Here is a 21327-nt window from a genome sequence, read left to right on the forward strand (position 1 = left end):
TGCAGCACTTGAAAGGACCAATACTTTAAGGTGTACTTGTGTTATTTGTCCAAGTTTTGAATATACGCTATATAAGTGCTGCTCAAGGGTTTTTCAGTCCTCGTCTATCGCAATGGGCGAAACTGCGCAGACTTCGTCGCCTATCACTGCCAGTTTCTTTTCTGGCATACTGAAATAAACAAGAGATGTAATCAAAACAAACATGAACTTTCGCAAGCTAATGCATTACGATACGAATCGAAAATCACCGTGTGGCGCTATATGCATACTACTCAGAAAAACTATTGCCGACGAATCGTATTATGATACAGCAAGTCACACTTCCACCTTTCCTCGCTATGTGCCTAAATTAAGACGCTTAACGCCTCTTTGCTCCATTTCATTTCTACAATACGAAGCTAGTATAAAAGAATGTGCGGAGATCGTATCTGTTCTTTCGAACATGTCCGAAAGAACAGATACCATCTCCATGTATAGTTAAGGCTAACAGGCCATAGACCTTCTTCTTCTCTGCGGATGCACACGCATTGCCCGTACTCTTACGGGACTCGATCAGATTGCCGCGAGTAATGAGTGTAATGGGCAGGGGCACTACGAACGTAGTGTGTGGACAATAAGTTAAGAATGTGGGTCTCACGGGGAGCGAGCAAGGGATAAATCCCTGCAGTCGCGCTATCCTCTGTGCCCTAGGTGGCTCAGATGAATAGAGCGTCTGCCATGTGAGCAGAAGATCCGGGTTCGAGTCCCGGTTGGGGCACATATTTTCAGCTGTCCTCATTGATGTATATCAGCGCCTGGTGACAGCGTAGGGTCTTGATTTAGTTATCATTCCTTAGTATAAAAGAAAGTCTATTGGCTTAAAAAAATGGTTTTTCTCTGCATTTATGAAAACCTACTTACTGAAAAAAAAACGCTGAAAATTCCCAACACGAAAATCTGAAATGAGCCACTAGCCACCAAACAGTAAGCAAATATCAAGCAGAAACACTGCGGTAGCCCCTTTTGCGCACGTGCGTTATCGCTGCCTAGTGCGCATGCGCGGATTGACGACAGTTTAGAATTGCTCGCTACTCTGGCGCGCGCATTGTCTGTAAATTTTCGTAGTTTCACCCCTTCTACAGCTAGATGTCTGTCGCGGTAGACCAGTACCGTTTGCGGCGGATCGTCGTGTAACACCCGCTTTAGTGTCGAGGTCCGGTGTGCCAGCCAGCCTGTGGATGGCTTTTTAGGCTGTTTTCCACCTACCTTGGCGAATGTGGGATGGTTCCCTTTATTCCACCTCAGTTACACTGTGTCGGCGATTGCTGCGCGAACACCGTTTGCACGTACGCGTACACCATTATTATTCTACCATGCAAACATTTGGGGTTACACTCATCTGGTATGAGACATTCCCCCGGGAGGAGGGCGGGGGTGGGGGGGTGGGGGGGGGGGGGTTCGGTGTGGGGCGGCGGTGGGGTGGGTGGACTGCTGTGGCCTATTGTGGGTTGTGAACTATTGAGGGCTACGGCGGAACGAAGTCTCTCCGTCGTTTCTAGGTCCCCAGTTTAATACATACATACGAGAGTCGGTCAAAAAGTAATGCCTCCCATTTTTTTTCTACTTAAAGAAATTAAGTTAAGTGAAAAATTTGAATTTGGCGCCATTCCTCAAACCTTCTTCTGCAATCCACTGCAGTAGTAACTTTCTGTGTCAACAGGTGGCAGCACAGCAGAAGTTTGTAAGATGGCCGACATCGATGTTCGTTTGAGACAGCGTTGTGTGATTGAATTCTTGAATGCAGAAGGTGAAACGCCCATACGCATTCATGAAAGACTGAAGAAGGTGTATGGCGTTGTGACAGTGGATGTCAGCACTGTTAGACGATGGGTTCGTCGTTGTAAGGAAGCTGAAGGGCAAACACCGTTGACTGACGAAAAGCGGAGCGGCAGGCCGGTGAGTGCAGTGACTCCACACAACATTCAGCAAGTTGATGACATCATTCGTGGTGACCGTCGGGTGACTGCAGATGAAGTGTGTCGCATTATTTCTCTTAGTAAAGGCAGTGTGATCACGATTATTAAACAATTGGGGTACTCAAAAGTTTGTGCACGGTGGGTTCCAAGAATGTTAACCGATCAGAATAAAGAGGCAAGGAAAACAATAGCCTCCCAACACTTGCAGCGCTTCCGTTTGGAGGGAGATGAGTTTCTGAAAAAAATTGTGACCGGGGACGAAACATGGGTGCATTTTTTTGAACCCGAATCAAAGAGGCAGTCAATGGAGTGGCGTCACACAAGCTCGCCGAGGAAGAAAAAATTCAAAACTGTGCGATCGGCAGGGAAAGTTATGGCAACAGTTTTCTGGGATACAGAGGGTGTGATTCTGGTTGATTTTTTGGAGCAGGGATGCACAATAAATTCTGTTCAATACGTCACAACCCTCAACAAACTTAAAGCACGTCTTCAGCGAGTTCGCCCAACAAAATCAATGGCAGATGTTCTTCTTTTGCATGACAATGCAAGACCACACACCAGTCGTCACACCTCTGACGAGATTGTCAAAATTGGATGGGAAGTTTTGCCTCATCCCCCATACAGCCCTGACCTGGCACCATCAGACTTCCATCTGTTCGGGCCACTAAAAGAAGCTCATCGTGGGATTCATTTTGAAGATGAGGAGGCCGTCAAAACATCCGTGCGTCAATGGCTTAGGAAGCAGAGCTGTGATTTTTACCGTGCTGGGATACATGCCCTTGTTCAAAGATGGACCAAAACTGTAGAGATGGGCGGAGATTACATTGAAAAATGACAAAATGATCCTCAATGTTGTGGTTTTCAACCTATGTAATTGCATTTAAATTTCCTGACAATTAAACGTAGAAAAAAAATAGGAGGCATTACTTTTTGACTGACCCTCGTACATACATGGGGGGAAACGATCATCATAAATAAGAGAAATCAGAGCTCTAATGGGAAGGTGCAGGTATTCGTCTTTTTAGTGTGCTGCTCGACAGTGGAATAATAGGGAATTATTGTGAATGTGGTTCGATGAACCCGCTGCCAGGCACTTATGGTGTGATTTGCAGAGTAGCTAAGTAGACGTAAATGTAGATTGGTACACCATCGTGAGTCCTCCCTGGTCCGCATCCACCCTGTACAGGATGCCTTGCTCTACCATTGAAATGCGATTCGCAGTCAAGTGGGCGAGTAATGACAGATCCTGTTCATTCTACAGAGGAGACAGGATCAACAGGAGAGTATAGTAGTGAGGTATTTCTCGTACCGGTATCACTCTCGGGAGCTCTTCCAATACACCGATTCGCAGCAGCTGCCAATTGTTTGACAAGTCAGGGCGGTTTGCAGCTGCTTACGAACGCCAACCAACTCATCCCGTTTTCGAAAACAGCATTCACAGTGGGGCTTCATTTTATCTTGTGCAATGCGTTACAGGACAATGAACAGATAATTTTAAAATAAGCCTGCTGATTATCTTTTAGTCTGTTGAGTTGATAGCTGCGAAACCCATGTAAGAATTGAAGCAAATACACAAAACGATATTTCTATTAAGGCAACGCAAACACCTGGGGTAAAAATTATTAGTTTCCTAAAACTTTTTGAGATTAATTAGAGTTGTTAGCAAACTTGAAAACAGAGTTAATTTAAGATAATGTAGATAACATGTAGGGCTACTACACCTTAAGGTAAAACTAGATGTAGCACAATATGTTAGTTGGAAGATCAGATATAGTAACTATTATCACAAACGCCAATTTACTACAAATTACTCATACAATATGTACAGGACAATGGTAGCTTCCGAAAATTCTCAAAACGCGCGTTTATTTGCGTTGATATACAAAGAAATTAAAGGGTGATTGTACTCTTTGGTAGTAACTGTGAACCAAAAACGCGTATTTGCTGTGAAATAAGTTGCATATCCAAAACACTCAAACCTGTAACATACGAAAATTCTCAAAAATCACCTGTTCCTCACGTAAATATAAAGTTAAATTACAGAACGACTGTTTTGGATGAGGATAGAAGTAGTGTTCTCAAAATTTTTAAAAAAGCAGGATATGTTTAAGTCTTAGCAAAAAGAGGTTACTGTAGCGCTCGCGAATGTTCAAAAGTTCAAAGTATATCACAATACAAACGGGTACTGGTACAATCAGTGAAAGATTATGCAGTCGCTACATGAACAGTAAAATATGCGAATCTACGACTTCAGATACGCACACGAGTCTTGTACATGCGGCCTCACACTAAGGAATATTCCGAAGTCGGATTTTACATGTAAATAAACTTGCGAATTGCACGGATTTTTCACTTAGCTCTTTCTAAGCTGAAGAAGAACACTGCGGCGTGAGTAACTAAGTCAAAATCGCTAAAATGTGCAGCACCAATAAACTATTTATTGTGTTCACTTGGCTTCTTCTTCTATACGGTTATGCCTGAATCCCATTTCAGTTTGTATCATGTCCCTCATACTGTGTAATGTGTAGATATTCCACTTACTCAATTTAAGCATTTTTATTGCTTGTACCATCATCTTTTCCGTTGAGTGCTGTAATTCCTTCCCCCTCTACATCATCAATAAGTTTAACAGTACGTCATTGCAGTAAACGTTGTCGTGTGTTTCTAATTAGTGTACTTATCTTAGAGATTGGGGGTTACTTACTTATTATAATCTCAAATATTTAAAACTTCCATTTATCAAACCGATAAAGTTCTCACGACATATTTCCAGACTCCTGAATCTATACCTAATAATGTATATTTATGGTAGCCAGTTGAGAATACTACCATGAACACTCATTGACTGTGATTTTATTTCCGTTCTTCTCATACTTCCGATTTTGATAAGTGGATTTAGCTTTCGTTTTGTAGCTAGTTTTGCATATAAGCTACGACAGTACAATTTTTCCAATGGGTCTAGCAGAAAAGAATTATTTGTTATTACGTTATTTGTTATTGCGAATTCAAGATTTCCCGTTACAAACCAAGTATACATTGTGTTAAATAACACTGTTTTTAATTCGTGGTGTAGATGAGCTGCGATGGGAAACGCAATTCTTTGTTTTATGCCCATTTCCTGATTTCTAACGTTGCGCTGAATACAAACTGAAACTAAAATGTATGCCAATATCTCATTCTCTGAATGTTTTATTTTCAGCGCACCGCCTTCATTTGTCAAAATTGGATGTATGGAGTACAAAACCGCCGCTCTGGACTACATATCTTGAATCCAATGAATTCCTGGAGGTGTAAGGCCTATGAGCACATCCCTGGGAGCTAGTGGGGAAGTAATGACGTCCCGAGTGAGTCCTCGGACTTCAGAAGTAAATGCCTTAGAACAACGAGGTTATTTCATAGGCAAGAAAATAGGACAAGGCTCCTATGCCACTGTCCATCTTGCCGATTACGTGGATGGCCAAAGTCCGCGGAAGATGCGACTTGCTTGCAAGATATTCGACAAAGAAAAGGCGCCGAAGGATTTCCTAGAAAAGTTTTTCCCTCGCGAGTTGGAAATTTTGACAAAAATAGAGAACACAAACATAATTCAAGTTCACAGCATATTGCAACGAGGACCACGCGTCTTCATCTTCATGCGCTATGCGGATAATGGCGACCTTCTGGACTTCATAAAGCGCAACGGAATAGTACCAGAGCAACAGGCCAAGGTTTGGTTCAAGCAGATGACACTTGGACTCCAATACTTACATGTCAAGAACATTGCACACCGGGACCTCAAGTGCGAAAACATACTCCTCTCCCGCAGGTTCGTATCTATGGGCTCATACATTCTCGTCTGTTTCGTGTAATGTTGGATCCTGTGGAAGCTACACCTGTTCAATCGTTATCGAATAGAAAAGACCCATCATATAGAGAAGGCAATGTAAAATATCATCGTCAAAATAATTTACTTTCACATTGGTATAATACAATTATTAGATTTTTTGTAGTAAGCGTAATAAGAACACGACAGTATTTGCTAGGCATAGTCGTACTGGAGACGGCGTGGCTGTGCCTTCTTTGGACCTGTGAATGCACTTAACCAAGTAGTTATATGGGGATGTATGGTTTAACATGGACTCCAAGCCCCAATCAAACTTGGATTTTAGACACATGTGAATTATTGCTAGAACTGAAAGAAACGATTAAAAAATCGCAGGATCATCCAAAGATTCAACTCTAATATTTTATTCGTATTCTGACACTTAAACATCGACGCGTACATGTAACGATGTATTATTTTTTGAATTTCGTTTCTGTGCATTGCATTTTAATTTGAAATGTGATCATCGTCATCAGCCATTTGACATCTCACTGGGTGAGTCAGTTCAGAGGCTGGAGGGAGACAACGGCAGACCACCTCCAACAGGACCATGCCAAAAAAAATCACTGTGGTGTTCAAACGAATCTCTAGACCCTTTACCATTGTGCCAAGGTCATGGAGGGGCAGAGGAGGGGACTGGGAATTGTTTCATATCTGCTTCAGCATTATCGACCATACCAGGAACCTAGCCATATGCCAAGGGTATGTACTGGGGAGAGGGGGTGGGGGGGCACCCCATTCTCCACATCTCCCCACACCCCTGTTCAGCAGCCAAATACTATAAAATATCTTATTTTGTTCAAAATTTTGCCAACTATGTTTGTTATTGCTGACTTCCAAAAATTCGTTTAAGTCACATTGCTAAATTTCGTTTGAAGCTACGTATGTATCATTCGCCATGGAATACTGGAACGAGTAGAGAGTACATTGCTCTATAAATAATTAAAAACCAACATTTCATTATAAAATATAAATAACAAAATATGAATTGTTTATTGAAAATGAGTTTTACCTGAAACGTGAAATAAAACAGTTTCTGTTTCAAATCCCGCTTGCTCTTGTCACAAGCAGATGGCTGTACTGTAGACAACGAATACTTACTGTCACTAGCAAATGTCCCGCAACATAAAATAAGCCAAGTTCGATCTGTCAACCACGATACCGTACTGCCACCAATAGCTTGCTGTATGGTTAAAAAGCAACAGACTTGTAATTAATTATTTTCCGCATCTAAGTCTCGCAATATTCTAAAATATCGGCCAAATACGTCAGTAGCGCAAAAGGTGCGATGTTTTCATTGGTTTATCTAGGACCTATTTGAGGTTATCTAGAAGAAAAAAATTTTAAGGCTCAAGTCAATTAATCTGATTTCATGTACACTTGCAGTGTAAAAGAAAATGCAAGTTAATTTCTGCAAATACACATGTACGCCAAATTAGAATTGAAAATTCCGTCCATACTGCAATGCATCGTTCCGTGCCTGATAATAGCTGACATTTAAGAGGGAATCGATGTCATAAAAAAAGGAACGTGACTAGTATTATTAATGCAGAAAAAACATGTTAGCTAAAGTACTACGCTGAGCAGACAAACACACAAGCAAACTGACACTCTGGAAGTATCTAAGTAGGACTAATCTTGATATAAATCGTAATACATCCTCAGGGTAAATATTTCAGCATTTAAATTGTTCTCAAGTACCAGGTTAGGAGGGCAAAATAATGAATCATGTTAGTCACTAGAAACGTATAATTGATGACACTGGTTGACAGTTATTTCTATTATTACAAATGACAAAGGCATACTGGAGGCTATGTACATAACAGCAGTTTGCGATCAAAGCTAAGGTGCCTAAGGCTGTCTAAAAGCTTTATAGACCATGTTTCCGATATCATGTTCCCACATCTACGACGTCTCAGTAAAGTAAAATGTCTGGAAAATACGTCAGCAGTGTGAAAAGTGCGATGTTTACATGGACTCTGTAGGATCTAGTTAAGGTTAACTACAAGAAAAACACGCTATAACGCTGAAATCAACTTCTATGAAGTCACAGTATTCTAAAGTGTGTCAGAAAATGTAATGAAAATGTAATGTTTACATTGCAGCAGTATCTAAATACATAATGTGTGTATTCAATATGTGCAGTTGTATTTCTGGAAACTATGGCTTACAAAAATAAAGCCTGTAACCAGCTACACCACGACATACACACAATTGTCTTATTAGGGGTGGGAGGAATAAGGTGTCCTTACTACCAAGTACCACTTAAACTGTAGAAGGACATGGACTGCTTACGCATACATATTTCGAAATGATACAACTACTTACCATATATTGTGAGACATCTCCAATTTTGCAAGCACAAATTAAATACTGTTGCTAATAAATTCTCTGTATAACTCATTAAAATTAATGTCTATCACAATTAAGCACCATCGCTACGAAAATTCGATTTCGTACGCCTTGCAAGTCTACGACCACCCTCCATTGATATAGATGATAAACAAATGCCGCAACGAAAGTTAAAGAGCTGTTGTTCTCTATAACATGCACATATGTAGATTTACCTGTGGAACTACACTGAAGCGTCGAAGAAACTAGTATAGGCATGTGTATTCAAATACAGAGATGTAATCCGGCAGAATACGGTGCTGCGGTCGCTAGTGTCTGGCGCAGTTGTTAGATCGCTGCTGCTGCTACAGTGGCAGGTTATCAAGGCTCAAGTGAGTTTGAACGCGGTGTTACAGTCGGCGCACGAGCGATTGGATACAGCATCTCCGAGGCAGCGATGAAGTCGGGATTTTGCCGTATGAACATTTCACGATTATATCGTGAATATCGGGAATCCGGTAAAACATCAAATCTCCGACATCGCTGCAACCGGAAAAAGGTCCTGCAAGAACGGGACCGACGACGACTGAAGAGAATCGTTCAACGCAACAGAAGTGCAGCCCTTAAATTGCTGCATGTATCAATGCTGGGCCATGAACAAGCGTCAACGAGCGAACCATCAACGAAACATCAGCGATATGGACCATCAGAGCCGAAGGCTCACTCGTGTACCATTGATGACTGCACGACACAAAGCTTTACGCCTCGCCTGGGCCCGTCAACCCGACGTTGGGCTGTTGAAGACTGGAAACATGTTGGCTGGTCGAACAAGTCTCATTTCAAATTATATCGAACGGCTGGACATATACAGGTATGGAGACAACCTCATGAATTCATGGACCCTGCATGTCGGCAGGGGACTGTTCAACCTGGTGGAGGATCTGTAACAGTGTGGGGCGTGTGCAGTTGGAGTGATATGGTACCCCTGATACGTCTAGATACGACTCTGACAGGTTGACATGTACGTAAGCATCCTGTATGATCACTTGCATTTAATCGTGGCCATTGTGCATTCCGACGAACTTGGCAATTCCAGCAGAACAATGCGACACCCCACACGTCCAGAATTGCTACAGCGTGGCTCCAGAAACACTCCTCTGAGTTTAAACACTTACGCTGGTCACCAAACTCCACAGACACGAAACACTACTGAGCATATCTGGAATGTCATGCAACGTCCCATTCAGAATAGATGTACACCTCCTCGTACCCTTACAGATTTATGGGCAGCCCTGCAGGATTCACGGTGTCAGTTCGCTCCAGCACTACTTCAGACATTAGTTGAGTACGCCCCATGTCGTGCTGTGGCAATTGTGTGTGCTCGCGGGGACCCTACATGATATTAAGCAGGTGCACCAGTTTCTTTTTCTCTTCAGCGTAGTTGTGTTCTAAAATTTGGTGAGTCGCAACCGGAAATGATGTTAGAGATTCTTCCGACCCTGAGGCTGCTACAGCTGAAATATACACTAGCAAAAAGCCCTCGATCACATCGTTCCATGTGCGGACTTCCAATAAGCCAAGCTTAAACAAAACGACCATAAATATGACGAGGTGTGATACTGCAACACTGCAGTGTGAGGACATGGCATTGCCGGCTGGCAGAGATGGGATATCGACATCGCAATATACAGAAAGCAGAGACGAAATAATGTGATTACAGCAGCAGTAGCGGTGGAGAAATACCAATAATTGTCAGAGTAATGTAATTATCTTTCATAACATAGTCGTTGAAGAGAAAAAAAGAAGTCATCATGTACATACCTAAACAGTTTTGTACAGTGATCAAACACACAATGCATTCTGTTGTGGTCTCCAGCCTAGTAATAGCACGTTCTTTAACAAAGAAAAGACGTAATTGTTTCCCACAGGTGCATGTCTGGACACTTTATAATATTTATAATGTGGTTACCAATAACGTTGAACCGCAATGTTCTTGAAAATGGCCACATCCAGATCGTCCAGCTGGCAGTCAGAGCGGTCTGGTATATGGGTGGGACTGTGGGGGCCATACACCGACAGCGCCAGAGGATCCTCTAGGTCAAGGAGGAGCTGGCCCTTGGGATTACCAGCGCGAGAATGCCAAGCCAGATGCTTGGTGTTGAGATTTGACCCAACAATGAATTTGTCAAATGATGTCAAGGTACGGAGATCAGCCTCAAGAAGTGGCAGGTTAGGGCTCAAATACGCCGCAGCAAAAGTTATAGCACCAAGGCGGATAGAAACAGTGACTGCTGCAGCCCCTATATGTTCGAGTGGTTGGAGAACTTCGTGATTATCGACGAGTGACTTATGCAAAAGCATTGCCGTGCCCCCACCTCGGAAATGGAGTCTGTCAGTGTGATAGTAAAGTATGTTGCGGAGACGAAAGTCGTCGGTGGGTTTCTGAGACGAGTCAAATGTCCACATGGTGGTCGTAGAGGAAAGTGTTCAGTTGAGTCTTCATACCTTTAAGGCCATTAGCAGTAAAGATACAGACAACTAGATCCCGAGGGGCTGGTGGTTGTGTGGTGGGCGATTCGCCATTATAACAAAATCTGGTTGAGCCCTTCAACGAGGGCGATGACCCTGCAATAGGCAGGGGTGGGCGTGGTGGCTGGTGGAGAAGGCGCCGCAATAGAGGGTTGTGGCACTTCAACAGGTGGGCAGAAGAGGCTGCAGCCTGTCTTTCAGTTTGGTGGGCATTGGTATGCGTCACAGAAGACGGAATCATTGATCCTCCACCGCATTTCCCAGCCTCCAGCGGCGGCTGGGACAATCCATCTGGAACAGTGTGGATTCATTTCCCACCTGTCAGCCGAACTCCAAGTGCTTCGGATCACGGAACATGTCAGCAAGGGTTTTAACTCCGCCATGTCGATGCCAGCGGTTTTCTTGGACCTGCAAAACGCATATGACAAGATCTGGCAGGACAATCTTGTGTACAAAATTCTGAGACAGACGACCACCCTGACGTCTATGAGAAGATCGTTGATAATTTCCTCCACGATAGGACTTTGTTGGTTACTCAGCAAAGTCAACGCTCCGTCTTATGTCACATTTGGACGGGTACCCCTGAAGACTCTGTGTTGTCTCCCATCCTTTTTAACGATATGCCAGTCCTGCCACCTGGCGCAATACGCTGATGACATGGCGCTCTATGCCACAGACCACAACACAGACCAGCTCATTGCTCGCCTCCAGAGGCAGGTGGACGCGGCTGTGACCTGTGTGGTTCCAACAAGATTGCCCTCAATGCCACCTAAACTACGGCATTCTTCTTCACTGGCCTGGTGGTCAGCAGCACAAGGTCGACGATATACAGTCAGTTCGTAGTAAATGTATTTCCATTACTGACTAGTCAGATATATGTACAGTATTTAACAATCTTTTCCGAGCATTGCTGGCGAATTGAATAATAATTTAGTTTTTACAGTGAATCATGTAACTTTCTTGGCAAATGCCTTTCTGAGATTGATATCTGAAATATTCCTCTGTGATACAGACAAGGTGGAGATTGAGTTAATAATTAAATCACGGAAGACTAAGGACTCTCATAGATATGATGGAGTGCGTAGCAGAATAAAGTACTGTGCTTTAGATGTTAGCCCTGTATTTAGCCAGATTTATAATTTTTCCTTTAGGAATGGTCAGTTTCTCAATGATTAAAATACTCAGTAGTAAAGCCACTTTATAAAAAGGGAGAAAAGGATAATGTAGACAATTTTAGACCTATATCTATGTCATCTGTGTTTGCTAAAGTTATTGAAAAGGCTGTGAATGTAAGGATAATTGATCATTTTATATCACACGATTTGCTATCAAATGAGACAGTTCAGCTTTAGAAGTCGTTTAACAACTGAAAATGCTATATTCTCTTTTCTTTGTGAGGTACTGGATGGGTTAAACAACAGGTTTCGAACGCTAGGCATATTTCTTGATTTAACTAAGGCGTTTGATTGTGTCGATCACAAAATATTGATCCAGAAGTTGGACCATTACGGAATACGGGGAATAGCTCACAACTGGTTCACCTCTTACTTTAGCAACAGACATCAAAAGGTCATTATTCACAATGTTGAGAATAGCTGTGATGTGGGGTCTGAGTGGGGTACAGTCAAGTGGGGGATGCCCAAGGGATCAGTGTTGGGGTCACGGCTGTTCCTTATTTATATAAATGATATGCCCTCTAGTATTATGGGTAATGCTAAAATATTTATGTTTGTTGAAGACACTAGCTTGATAGTAAAGGATGTTGTGTGCAACATTGGCCGAGTTTCAGATAATGCAGTGCATGACCTAAGTTCATGGCTTGTAGAAAACAAACTAACGCCAAATCACAGTAAGACTCAGTTTTTACAGCTTCTAACACACAATTCAACAAAACCTGACGTTTTAATTTCATATAATGGGCATATTATTAGTGAAACTGAACAATTCAAATTTCTAGATGTTCAGATAGATAGTAAACTGTCGTGGAAAGCCCATGTTCAGGATTTTGTTCAAAGACTCAATGCTGCCATTTTTACTACTCAAACGGCATCTGCAGTGAGTGATCGTTCGACACGAAAATTAGTCTACTTTGCTTATTTTCATTCGCTTATGTCGTATGGTATTATATTTTGGAGTATATATTCCTTACCGTCATTTCTTGTTAACAATATAACAATATTAACTTATTCCCAAGAATGAGCAGCTTTCACTCAGTTAATACTTGCCAGAAATCAAACCTGCATTTGGATCGGACTTCCTTAACTCTAGTGCAGAATGGTGTGCAGTATACTGCTGAATCCATTTTCAATAAGCTACCGCTCGAATTCAAAAATCTTAGCGGTAATCCACACGCTTTCAAATCGAAACTGAAGAGTATCTTTATGGGTCACTCCTTCTATTCTGTCGAGGAGTTCCTTGAAAAATTAAGTTGATTCTTGTTGTATTGTTGACTGCGTTTACTTAATCTTATAGATAGACTTTTTTCGGGTTCATAAACATTTTATTTTTATCTGTTATTACTTTTATGTTGTAATTCCATATACTGACATGTTACATGACCTTGGAGATTTGCTCCTCGATTAGGTCCTATGGAACTTGACGTGTGTGTAAATAAATAAATAAATAAACGGCGCCCCATCCTCCGTCACATCATCACTATTGCGGGCGTCCAGGTCCCATGATCCCAAATACCTAGGTGTCCGGATGGATAAAAAACTGCTCTTCCACCGCCATGCCGAATATGTAACCCAAAAAGGACTAAAGCTGATAAAAGCGTTGTACCCAATGTTCACGAGCAGGGAACCCAGCACCTGCAGAATAAGGTGCTCTGATGGAGCCTGCATGCCCCTCCCCTCACGAGGGTAGTTACCCTCTACGAGGAAACTGACATGGCAACTCTCAAGACATCCATGTGAGAGAAGGCAAGGCGGCTCTATACCAAAGTGGAAACCCTATGCGACACAGTCGCTGGCTTACAAAGCATTGGCACAACGCCTCCCCTGCACTGGCACTGACACCCTGTTCCTCTCATCATCCTTGAGGACTCCAATTCTGACCATGGCTAACTATAGCACTGTTTCAGCCACTAATGAAGCGTTAGTGTTGACTTGACCCCTTGATGGATATCGACTATCATAAACCACCAGTGTTGATATGTACTGTAGTTTGCAGTTAGTTAAAATTTGCCCGCGGCCTGAACTTCCACCGTTGGAGGGTGGTATGGGACTTCAAGTCCCACCACCACACCTTCAACGTGCACTCCAGTGATATCTTGGAATTACATCATTGTCGAATGGAACAGTTTTACTATCCACCAAAACAGTAAGACTGTGAGCCGCCAGTGAAGCTGTATTTCAACCTCCCACAAAAAAAAAGAAAAAAAGTTGCTCACTCCTGCGCTTGTGATTTGTTATGTAAAATAGTGTATAAGGTTTACTCTATAATTGGAAGTCATCCACGTTAAACAGTCAACTGTAACTGTCTCAAAGTGCAACCCTTGGTGTTGCTCTATATATGCACCACCACCTCCAAGTGAACTTGACACTCCACCTAGGCAACTTTATAGAGCTACAGAAACAGGCTGGTTATGTTAATGTAGATTTATAGAGTAGTTTTGTGAGAATAGGATGTGAATCCCACATGAGGCATTTTTAGTTCGACAGGTAGTATCCGTAAAGTCAATGCCCTTTACATGAATCAGAAACATACATTAGCAGAACCACATAGCGTTTGCTGTCCATGGATCATCCTTTTCATGCCAATGATTCAAACCACCAATACACTGTTCCATCACCATTTCCAGTATAAAAGTACATGCCTCATCCGGTTGCTGCTTAGTAGTAAGAGGTCACTCGTCAATTGATGTTAATCTAACCTGCTGAGTGCTGTATTTAGGCCACACTAGTCCTAGCATGATTTCAGCTGAACGGTTTTGAGACGTTGGTCCTGGAAAGGAAATTGGGTTCAGCACATTTCTACATTATATATTCGTATAGACTGCATGTATACTTTTTCTCTCCACGTGCAGCTGCACATGGAAATTTAACAGCTATCACCAAAGATGCTTCCGGATTTGTACAATAATCACACTTTCAGATGTCCTACTCTTTACAGGCTGCACATGCGAGAACATCGCTGAGCCAGTTGGCAAGAAAATTACAATTTTTTTCTATAGAATGCATACTGACACGTGTATTTCTGCGGAAATTTATGATGCTTCTGGGACCTAAAACTGCCATGACAAAAACAATGTTGTTATGTAGGTGTGTGGGGCATATTTCTGTAGAAATCGCACATGTAGTGGCATCAGGAGGTGTCCCTCATTCTCAAGACTACGACTCTGGTATCCAATGTTCTGCAACTTTTGCTAACAGAAATCACAGTACATACCAAGACTTGGCTCTGTGCCTGTTGGGTCTGCTGGTGCAACCAGAGAATGGATAGGTCTCCTGATTAGCAGCTACAGGTGCGCCGTGTCTGCTGGAGAGCTGAATGCCAGAAAGCTAGTTCACTTTCGGAACTCATTGTGCACTTTAATTTACGTATTGCATGATTGAGATTTTACCATATACAGAGAGGCTTGCAAAGGGCCTTGGATGCAAGAAGTAATCGGTTGCTGGTGCTTTGGTCATCGTATTGACGATGTCTCCAAAATTATTACCTAAATGCTGTAGTGAGGAGATGGAAAGTATCCTGTAGTGAGGAGACGGAGAAGGGAGTGAATAAAAAAAAAATTCAAAGATCTGTTTAAAACAAAGCAATTTATTTATTGGTAGACTACATGATAGTATTTTGTGGAAGCAACAAGTCGGGTGTACGGTCGTGCCACAGACGACCCTGTGATAGTGGCCCCAGACAACTCTCAGTACTCAGACTAAGCAGAATACACAAAACACGTAATGCCAAATGGCTGCATCTGATGCCTGACATTTGGCACCTCGTGGAAGACGTTCTCTGTAGGCACACAATTGTATGACCGCCTTCTATTGCTACAAATGCTAAACAAATGTCACAATATGTATTGGAGGACATCAAGACTTTTTCTATAAGTACACCCACCTCCCATCGCTATTTCAATAACTTTTGCTGTTTATTTCTCGAAATACCTCCATGTCTCCATTCTAAGATGTATAGGTAAACACTTGGTTTTAAATGAATAACAAGTAGCACAGTCCGATATATTAACACAAATACACTAATAACACACACTAAAACAACCAGCACACCACAGTAATTTAGTCAAACATTATAACCATAAGATGCAGACACTCACTGCCTTTTAGATATATAATAAAAGACACTTATGTAGGACTCATGAATTTTCTAAGGTAACAGTTACCTACACAAAGCTGCTGCAGTAGTTAGATTCTTCTCGGAAAAGTGTTAAGTCGATATTAGCAAGATCACCATGAGGTGGGAGTGTACACAGCAGATTATCTATTTGTACAAAATAATGTTCTGAGCCTAGATGGCTGCAAGTGGAACAATGGTTTTCTGTTAATGGTAGATAGTAGGTCAACACCTCATACTGGTGTGTGTGAAGAAAATGGTTCCTGGAGATTTACTATGACCGTGAATTTGTACTCAGAAAATGTTTAAAGAAAAACTGCACGAAGTAAATTAATATTGTATAAGCCCCAAGAAGCCTTTTTACTTCCGGAAACTTCAGAAGCAAGCCTCTATATGAGAAGTTGCCCAGTCCTGTTAATAAAATCCATTGACAGTGAAAACAGTAAAACATTCTGAAGTTAATTTGATAAGTAAGGACACAGTATACTGTAATTTTGCTTACCAGTAACAGTTACTCTCAGATAAATCTGCATCTAAACACGAATGAATGGAAATATGACGTTAAGTAGCATTTAAACATAGATCACGTACTTTGACAGCTGTTAGATTCAAAGTTCTCTCTAATACGTCAACTTAAACCAATGGCGAGTAAGCTACTTCTTTGTAATTGGTCGGTGTAAATAACTTTAATGGTGGATGCCTCAACTTGCACGTCTGGCCACATTACACAGTACAACACACAAAGCGCATGCAACGACTAGTAAATGCACTGAAAAGCAAAAACAAGTAAATGATGCCAATAACCACTGTTAGTGGTGGGGTCAACAATCACTGAAGGTGAACAGTCTTCACAATACGCTACTGTGCCTTTATTTACGGAGAGAAACGTTAAGAGGTGGTCTGTTACGAGGCAGAAAGAAATTAAATCGTTTACAATTGCGAGTTTCTCGAAGAGAGGAATGGTTTTCAGTCATATCTCTTCTGGGTCGGCGTGATGTGGTGACGGCGGTAGAAGCAGCTTGAAGTTGCTGATATAATTCCTTTAAATTTAGCCAGTCGTGTCCTTGGCATTAATATATCCTCTTTCCTTACATCCTGTTTCGGCTGGCGGTCGTAGTAAGTTGTGTAGCACCCATTTGTCGTAGGCCGGAACAAAATAACTATCTATGCAGCACTTGAAGATCGTATTAGTTACACTGCAACTTTCACGCACGATAGTTTTGGCACAGTCCGCACGTCATTGCGAAGTTAGACAGTACTTCTACGGTTAATATTCATGGTTCACGATAACACTGTTCCCGCGAAAACAGTCACTTACGTAGCAACACAGTTCACAGTTTCCACATTGGCTGTTACTGTTTTAGCATACGTCATATATCATAGCCAAGAAAATGAACAGTATTGAATTCACAGTTATGTAATGCAGCTCGATTCTAAACCGACGACAATACTCTCTGTTCACGAGTGCACTGTCACTGCCACAGGCATAGTTCTCCAAAAACGAACAGCGTTCGCATAATAAAACGTCCGTTTAGAACGTCCATTATAAACTCAAATTTCAACCCGTGTCTAACACACGGAAGTCCGGCGAAACCTACACCGTTAAACTTACACCATTACTACACACGTAAGAAAAAATCTATTACATAAGGAACTCTTATAGATATCAGCAAAGTAAACATAGCCACAGTTAATCATCTGAAGCTCTTTTTCCCGTGCTTGCTTTAACAATATGTTTGTTTTTGGATAGGGTCCGCCTTTAGCAAAACACAATTTTGTTTTTTAACCTGAACATGTTTCAATGCAGTTGCAGCATCTTCAGTGGGCGTTTATTTCTCATCTTTTTACCAAATGGTGTGGTTTTTCCGATGTGTTGTGTTTGTGCAATGACTGTTTTGTTCCACAGTTTGCCATCTTCAACCACTTACACGTTTTCTTTTTCCTCATCCTCACCACTGTCGGACACTATATATTGAGATGCCACTGTCACTGTTTCACTGTTTAAGAGCTGTAAAAACAACCACCGTCCGCCATGTTTGTTTTTACAGCTCTTAAACAGTGAAACAGTGACAGTGACATCTCAATATATAGTGTCTGACAGTGGTGAGGAAGAGGAAAAAGAAAACGTGTGGTTGAAGATGGCAAACTGTGGAACAAAACAGTCATTGCACAAACACAACACATCGGAAAAACCACACCATTTGGTAAAAAGATGAGAAATAAACGCCCACTGAAGATGCTGCAACTGCATTGAAACATATTCAGGTTAAAAAACAAAACTGTGTTTTGCTAAAGGCGGACCCTATCCAAAAACATAGTCACAGTTAATGTTCTACACTATATAATCAAATGGAAGATGTTCTACGTGATCAGAAATATATGTATGAAGTACAAGGTAGTAAAAGAAAAGAAAACAACTATATCTCGTTATTAGTCATGGCATCACAGGTGCTAGTACAACACGTCGAGATTTCCATTATAATATATGGTGCGGCAACATACCGCTGCCCGTAAAGAAGGCAGAAAAACATGATGTCCAATGTCACTCACAGATAGGCAGAATTTCAAGTCACTGGTCATATAATCAAGCATCCTCACCTCCACACTCGTCGATAAAACTACAGACTGCATGGGTGTCATGGTATAAACATATGTTACAGATAGAGGCCTGCATCTACTGTCGAACCTCGCAACGTAGTATCTACTACTACGTCGTTTACATCATCGTTAACTCGAAATTCCCTAGGCGGTTCTGATTACTTGTGAGTGACATCGGATGCCTTGCTTCTCCGCCTACTGTATGACTTTGTTGCTGCTCTATTCCCTACAAACTGTAATGTCGACATGTTGTACCAGCATGCAAGGGTAAAGTGTTGCCTTACTATCTACCATTAACAGAAAGCCACCTTTCCACTTCTAGCCATCTAGGTTCGGAATACTGCAAATGTTGAACAGGTGATCTTTGGTGATCTCAATTTAACATTTTTCTGAGTAGAATCTAACTAATGCAACAGCTTTGTGTAGACCATTATCACCTTAGAAAATGCATGCATTCTACATAACAGTCATACTATAATATATTATCTAACAACCAGTCCTCTGTACCTTATGGTTGTAATGTTTAACTAAATTATCATGATGTATTACTTGATTTAAGGTGTGTTATAAAATTATTTGTGTTAAAATATTGCACTGCGCTACTTGTTAGTCATTTATAATCACTTGTTTACTTATATATCTCAGAATGGAGATGTGGGAGTACTTGGAGAAAAAAATTAGTAAAAGTTCTTGAAATTTATGGGAGCTGGGTGCGCTTACAGAAAAGTCTTGCAGTCCTTAGGCTATAAATCACCTTAATATGCATTGCGGCTTTTGTTTAGCATTTGTTACAGTAGAAAGTGGTCATACAATGATGTGCGCACAGAGAACGTCTTGATTTAGGTGTCAGGCGTTAGGCGTTATGTGTATTCTGCTAAGCGGGAGCCCTGTGCGTTGTCTGTGACCATGATCAAACGTAAATGCACTTGGTCGACTGTGGCGTGAGCGTTTGCACTAGGCTGGTTGCTGCTACGTAATACTGTTACGCAGTCTGCCAGGAAATAAAATGTTTTCTTGTTAACAGAACTTTGTATTTATTTATTCACTTCCTATTTTCCATCTCCTCACAACAGGACTTATGTAAGTATTTAACACACATCATCTGTGCTCTGCTTGAAGAAAAGGAGAAATAATTTTAGAGACATCATTAACACGACAATCACAGCACTGGCGGCCGATTACTACTTGCATCCCAGGTCTCTTGTGAGCCTCTCTGTATATGGTAAAATCCCAGTCGTCCAATACGTAAATAAAAGTGAACAGTGAGTATGGAATTCTTATACCTGGCAGATGTGGCACAGTTGTAGGTGCTAATCAGGAGTCCCTTCTGTTCTCTGGCTGCACCAGCAGGCGGAGGGCCGAGTCTCGGGTTCGCAGGTGCTCAGGTTTGGCTAATACCAACAACAGTCTTCCGGACCCTACCTGTCGCTCAGGTTGCACCAGCAGGTCGCAGGAGGCATGGTGGTGTTGTGCTGAACCGTCGATTCTCCGGTTCCACTGCACGTGCACGCTATAAATAGTGGGGTAACTGTACAAGTGTATAACCACAAGAGCATATCGCCATGAAACCATCGGTTGGGAGGCTGGCTTTCTGAAACCCCATGCAAAGCAGGTGATGTTACCGGTAGACTTGCTTCTCCCTATTATAAATGCGAGAAAGGTTTTTTATGCCTTACACGGGAGAGCGTTACTGTGGAAGTGTTAGACAAAATCGTTTTCCTCCCCGCAAGTAGCTGTGCACGGAAATTTAAAACCTGTAACCAAAGGTAGGACATCATCTGTTATCGATAATGCTGCTCATGTAACCATTCAGTGTGTGTGTGTGTGTGTGTGTGTGTGTGTGTGTGTGTGTAGGAGGCATACCTGCATACACCCAAATTCCTTTCCAGAACCAACACCTCAATACAGATCAGCTGAAATCATGATAGGACCAGTGTGGCACTCAAGAGGCTTGGTTAGCATCTTACTACTAAGCAGTAACCGGATGGGCTAAGTGAGGCATGTGCTTTTACACTGGTAACAGTGTGGTGGTGGTTTGAAGCATTGGCATGAAAAGGATGATCCATGGACGGCACACACCGGTGCTTCTCTAAATGTATGTTTCTGTTTCGTGTAAATGGCACTGACTTTGTGGATACTGTCTGTCGAACTAAAAGTGCGACAATTTCAGCAAACGATGTATCAAATATTAAATATGAGGCACATATTCCAAGTAAAGTAGTGTCCTCTGAACAACACATGGTTGATGATACGTCAAACAGAGAGAAGATAGAAATTTCATCAGGCAAATAGCATAAATGTTGATTTATCCTCTCTAAAGTACTTTAGGATGCGAACAGGCGAATAATGCTTGAAACGCAGTTGTAGACTGGAATCTCGAAGATAAAGTGCAAGCTGGTTTTGAGATGCTTTTTTCGTAAGCCTTCATCCACTTCAAAAAGCACAGGTCTTGGTAGAGTGCTTTTACGCCCAAATTATGTTGGAGCTATGTCTTGACGTAGGATACCACAATGAGGAGGCAAACGTCCTACATTGGTGCATCATCCTCGCTCGTAATTTTGAATTGAGCGTAAAGATATTTTCAGAGAATATACAGCTCTCACCATACTTCGACTTCGCGCTTTGGTGTATGGCACCTGGAGATCGAATCTTAAATTTTCTACGTGTATCTCTACCTACAAATCTCACAGAAAGTTCCATGAACAGGGTAATATCAGGATTTGTTGTCACTTGACTCATTTTCGTTTCGAACACGCTATTTTG

The 21327-nt window shown here is 41.8% G+C and overlaps 1 protein-coding gene across 1 annotated transcript in view; it reads left to right on the plus strand.

The window, feature by feature from the left end:
* The first annotated feature begins 5287 nt into the window (after positions 1–5287).
* Positions 5288–21327, plus strand: part of LOC124612529 (testis-specific serine/threonine-protein kinase 3) — a 42143-nt gene continuing 26103 nt past the window's right edge. Inside the window, exon 1 of the mRNA XM_047140792.1 lies at positions 5288–5760. Within this exon, the coding sequence (XP_046996748.1) occupies positions 5288–5760 (473 nt within the window). The remainder of the gene's footprint in view (positions 5761–21327) is intronic.

Source organism: Schistocerca americana, chromosome 4 (genome assembly GCF_021461395.2).
Source record: "Schistocerca americana isolate TAMUIC-IGC-003095 chromosome 4, iqSchAmer2.1, whole genome shotgun sequence".
Lineage (NCBI taxonomy): Eukaryota > Metazoa > Arthropoda > Insecta > Orthoptera > Acrididae > Schistocerca > Schistocerca americana.